Genomic DNA, 6,000 nt, shown 5'->3' with positions numbered 1-6,000 from the left:
AAGAAGAATAAAATGACGGAGAGGGTGGAGATGAAGAAGAATAAAATGATGGAGAAGGTGGAGATGAAGAAGAATAAAATGACGGAGAAGGTGGAGATGAAGAAGAATAAAATGATGGAGAAGATGGAGATGAAGAAGAATAAAATGACGGAGAAGGTGGAGATGAAGAAGAATAAAATGATGGAGAAGGTGGAGATGAAGAAGAATAAAATGATGGAGAAGGTGGAGATGAAGAAGAATAAAATGATGGAGAAGGTGGAGATGAAGAAGAATAAAATGATGGAGAAGATGGAGATGAAGAAGAATAAAATGATGGAGAAGGTGGAGATGAAGAAGAATAAAATGATGGAGAAGGTGGAGATGAAGAAGAATAAAATCATGGAGAAGATGGAGATGAAGAAGAATAAAATGATGGAGAAGGTGCAGATGAAGAAGAATAAAATGATGGAGAAGGTGGAGATGAAGAAGAATAAAATGATGGAGAAGGTGGAGATGAAGAAGAATAAAATGATGGAGAGGATGTAGATAAAGGACGTAATGGAGGGGGCATTTAATCTTATTCATTTTCTCAAAGAATGGAGATAATGGAGGAGATTTAGGAAAGGACGGAGACAGAGATGACCACGTCATCCTCATCATAACCAAACAGAAATGCTGAGAAGATGAAGATCCGCTGTAAAAAATACAAGGTCTTTCTTCCCTTTCCTCATCGTCCACGCTCTACTTGTGGATGTGAATAGTCAATATTGTCCACATTTCTCATGAATATCAGACGTTGTGCTGAGCAGAGTCTGAGACGTCCATACAAAATCCTGGCCTCATGGAGAACATCAGATCATCACATCTTGTACCTCATATGTCCTTGATGTCCCCACAGTAAGTCACAAGCTGGCGGTCTCGTCTGCCCATGGCTGTAGGTTCTGCAATGCGCACAGCGAGGAGTTATGAGAACATAGGGGGTCTCGGGGAAGAGACTGCTGTAGACTTTTCTGGAAGGCTTCTTGCTGAAGCTGCATCATCATACGATTTGTCTGCTGTCGCTCAGATTCCCTTTCTTCCGCTGTCTGACGTCTGAGGACACAAATACAATCATTGTATAATGAAAGAGCAGAATCCAGCGACACAATAGATAAAAGATAACATTTACTATTTTATATAGAAAAAATACTCTTAAAAATCTATAAATTCCATCGCTTACAGGTAATAAATGGCAGAAGTGAAAAAGTATAGTCCCATAAAGATACACGGGAGACGCGTTTCAGGTACGCGTTCTTCACTACCTAAAATCATTAGGACAAAGCAAAAACTGAAAAACTGTCCCATTACTACTCAGAATACAGATAATGGGAACGTATGAGGATCAGTCTCCACTATGAGGATCAGCCTCCACTATGAGGATCAGCCTCTACTATGAGGATCAGCCTCTACTATGAGGATCAGCCTCCACTATGAGGATCAGCCTCCACTATGAGGATCAGCCTCTACTATGAGGATCAGCCTCCACTATGAGGATCAGCCTCCACTATGAGGATCAGCCTCTACTATGAGGATCAGCCTCCACTATGAGGATCAGTCTCCACTATGAGGATCAGCCTCCACTATGAGGATCAGCCTCCACTATGAGGATCAGCCTCCACTATGAGGACCAATCTCCACTATGAGGATCAGCCTCCACTATGAGGATCAGCCTCCACTATGAGGATCAGCCTCCACTATGAGGATCAGCCTCCACTATGAGGATCAGTCTCCACTATGAGGATCAGTCTCCACTATGAGGATCAGTCTCCACTCTGAGGATCAGTCTCCACTATGAGGATCAGCCTCCACTATGAGGACCAATCTCCACTATGAGGATCAGCCTCCACTATGAGGATCAGCCTCCACTATGAGGATCAGTCTCCACTATGAGGATCAGCCTCCACTATGAGGATCAGCCTCCACTATGAGGATCAGTCTCCACTATGAGGATCAGTCTCCACTATGAGGATCAGTCTCCACTATGAGGATCAGCCTCCACTATGAGGATCAGCCTCCACTATGAGGATCAGTCTCCACTATGAGGATCAGCCTCCACTATGAGGATCAGCCTCCACTATGAGGATCAGTCTCCACTATGAGGATCAGTCTACACTATGAGGATCAGTCACCACTATGAGGATCAGTCTCCACTATGAGGATCAGCCTCCACTATGAGGATCAGCCTCCACTATGAGGATCAGTCACCACTATGAGGATTAGTCACCACTGAGATCAGTATCCACTATGAGGATCAGCCTCCACTATGAGGATCAGCCTCCACTATGAGGATCAGTCTCCACTATGAGGATCAGCCTCCACTATGAGGATCAGTCACCACTATGAGGATCAGTCACCACTATGAGGATCAGTCACCACTATGAGGATCAGCCTCCACTATGAGGATCAGTCACCACTATGAGGATCAGTCACCACTATGAGGATCAGTCTCCACTATGAGGACCAGTCTCCACTATGAGGATCAGTCTCCACTATGAGGATCAGTCTCCACTATGAAGATCAGTCTCCACTATGAGGATCAGTCTCCACTATGAGGATCAGTCTCCACTATGAGGACCAGTCTCCACTATGAGGATCAGTCTCCACTATGAGGATCAGTCTCCACTATGAGGATCAGTCAACACTATGAGGATCAGTCTCCACTATGAGGATCAGTCTCCACTATGAGGATCAGTCTCCACTATGAGGATCAGTCTCCACTATGAGGATCAGTCAACACTATGAGGATCAGCCTCCACTATGAGGCTCAGTCACCACTATGAGGATCAGTCACCACTATGAGGACCAGTCTCCACTATGAGGATCAGCCTCCACTATGAGAATCAGCCTCCACTATGAGGATCAGTCACCACTATGAGGACCAGTCTCCACTATGAGGATCAGCCTCCACTATGAGAATCAGTCTCCACTATGAGGACCAGTCTCCACTATGAGGATCAGTCTCCACTATGAGGATCAGTCTCCACTATGAGGATCAGTCTCCACTATGAGGATCAGTCACCACTATGAGGATGAGTCTCCACTATGAGAATCAGTCTCCACTATGAGGATCAGCCTCCACTATGAGAATCAGTCTCCACTATGAGGATCAGCCTCCACTATGAGAATCAGTCTCCACTATGAGGATCAGCCTCCACTATGAGAATCAGTCTCCACTATGAGGATCAGTCTCCACTATGAGGATCAGTCTCCACTATGAGGATCACTCACCACTATGAGGATCAGTCACCACTATGAGGATCAGTCTCCACTATGAGGATCAGCCACCACTGTGAGGATCAGTCACCACTATGAGGATCAGTCTCCACTATGAGGATCAGTCACCACTATGAGGACCAGTCTCCACTATGAGGATCAGTCTCCACTATGAGGATCAGTCTCCACTATGAGGATCAGTCTCCACTATGAGGATCAGCCTCCACTATGAGGATCAGTCTCCACTATGAGGATCAGTCTCCACTATGAGGATCAGTCACCACTATGAGGATCAGTCTCCACTATGAGGATCAGTCTCCACTATGAGGATCAGTCTCCACTATGAGGATCAGTCTCCACTATGAGGATCACTCACCACTATGAGGACCAGTCTCCACTATGAGGATCAGTCACCACTATGAGGATCAGTCACCACTATGAGGACCAGTCTCCACTATGAGGATCAGCCTCCACTATGAGAATCAGCCTCCACTATGAGGACCAGTCTCCACTATGAGAATCAGTCTCCACTATGAGGATCAGTCTCCACTATGAGGATCAGTCTCCACTATGAGGATCAGTCTCCACTATGAGGATCAGTCTCCACTATGAGGATCAGTCTCCACTATGAGGATCAGTCTCCACTATGAGGATCAGTCTCCACTATGAGGACCAGTCTCCACTATGAGAATCAGTCTCCACTATGAGGATCAGTCTCCACTATGAGGATCAGTCTCCACTATGGGGATCAGTCTCCACTATGAGGATCAGTCTCCACTATGAGGATCAGTCTCCACTATGAGGATCAGTCTCCACTATGAGAATCAGTCTCCACTATGAGGATCAGTCACCACTATGAGGATCAGCCTCCACTATGAGGATCAGTCTCCACTATGAGGATCAGTCTCCACTATGAGGATCAGTCTCCACTATGAGGATCAGTCTCCACTATGAGGATCAGCCTCCACTATGAGGACCAGTCTCCACTATGAGAATCAGTCTCCACTATGAGGATCAGTCTCCACTATGAGGATCAGTCTCCATTATGAGGATCAGTCTCCAGTATGAGGATCAGCCTCCACTATGAGGATCAGCGTCCACTATGAGAATCAGCCTCCACTATGAGAATCAGCCTCCACTATGAGGATCAGCCTCCACTATGAGGATCAGTCACCACTATGAGAATCAGTCACCACTATGAGAATCAGTCACCACTATAAGGATCAGCCTCCACTATGAGGACCAGTCTCCACTATGAGGACCAGTCTCCACTATGAGGACCAGCCTCCACTATGAGGACCAGTCTCCACTATGAGGACCAGCCTCCACTATGAGGATCAGCCACCACTATGAGGACCAGTCTCCACTATGAGGACCAGTCTCCACTATGAGGACCAGTCTCCACTATGAGGACCAGTCTCCAATATGAGAATCAGTCTCCACTATGAGAATCAGTCTCCACTATGAGGATCAGTCTCCACTATGAGGATCAGTCTCCACTATGAGGATCAGTCTCCACTATGAGGATCAGTCTCCACTATGAGAATCAGTCTCCACTATGAGGATCAGTCACCACTATGAGGATCAGCCTCCACTATGAGAATCAGTCTCCACTATGAGGATCAGTCTCCACTATGATAATCAGTCTCCACTATGAGGATCAGTCTCCACTATGAGGATCAGTCTCCATTATGAGGATCAGTCTCCAGTATGAGGATCAGCCTCCACTATGAGGATCAGCGTCCACTATGAGAATCAGCCTCCACTATGAGAATCAGCCTCCACTATGAGGATCAGCCTCCACTATGAGGATCAGTCACCACTATGAGAATCAGTCACCACTATGAGAATCAGTCACCACTATAAGGATCAGCCTCCACTATGAGGACCAGTCTCCACTATGAGGACCAGTCTCCACTATGAGGACCAGCCTCCACTATGAGGACCAGTCTCCACTATGAGGACCAGCCTCCACTATGAGGATCAGCCACCACTATGAGGACCAGTCTCCACTATGAGGACCAGTCTCCACTATGAGGACCAGTCTCCACTATGAGGACCAGTCTCCAATATGAGAATCAGTCTCCACTATGAGGATCAGTCTCCACTATGAGGATCAGTCTCCACTATGAGGATCAGTCTCCACTATGAGAATTAGTCTCCACTATGAGGATCAGTCACCACTATGAGGATCAGTCTCCACTATGAGAATCAGTCTCCACTATGAGGACCAGTCTCCACTATGAGAATCAGTCTCCACTATGAGAATCAGTCTCCACTATGAGAATCAGTCTCCACTATGAGGATCAGTCTCCACTATGAGGATCAGTCTCCACTATGAGGATCAGTCACCACTATGAGAATCAGTCTCCACTATGAGGATCAGTCACCACTATGAGGATCAGTCTCCACTATGAGGACCAGTCTCCACTATGAGGATCAGTCTCCACTATGAGAATCAGTTTCCACTATGAGAATCAGTCTCCACTATGAGAATCAGTCTCCACTATGAGGATTAGTCTCCACTATGAGGATCAGCCTCCACTATGAGGATCAGTCTCCACTATGAGGATCAGCCTCCACTATGAGGATCAGCCTCCACTATGAGGATCAGTCTCCACTATGAGGACCAGTCTCCACTATGAGGATCAGTCTCCACTATGAAGATCAGTCTCCACTATGAGGATCAGTCTCCACTATGAGGATCAGTCTCCACTATGAGGATCAGCCTCCACTATGAGGATCAGCCTCCACTATGAGGATCAGTCT

General features: G+C 46.4%; 1 protein-coding gene across 1 annotated transcript in view; it reads right to left on the bottom strand.

Annotated features, from left to right (window-relative positions):
• Positions 1 to 700: 700 nt before the first annotated feature.
• TLX2 (T cell leukemia homeobox 2) overlaps positions 701 to 6,000 on the bottom strand; it is a 174,464-nt gene continuing 169,164 nt past the window's right edge. The window contains exon 3 of the mRNA XM_075332345.1: positions 701 to 1,071. Within this exon, the coding sequence (XP_075188460.1) occupies positions 882 to 1,071 (190 nt within the window). The 3' untranslated portion in view covers positions 701 to 881. The remainder of the gene's footprint in view (positions 1,072 to 6,000) is intronic.

This window comes from Anomaloglossus baeobatrachus, chromosome 1 (genome assembly GCF_048569485.1).
Source record: "Anomaloglossus baeobatrachus isolate aAnoBae1 chromosome 1, aAnoBae1.hap1, whole genome shotgun sequence".
Classification (NCBI taxonomy): Eukaryota; Metazoa; Chordata; class Amphibia; order Anura; family Aromobatidae; genus Anomaloglossus; species Anomaloglossus baeobatrachus.
Note: the sequence above shows the minus strand (reverse complement) of the source record. Positions and strands in the feature narration are given on the sequence as shown.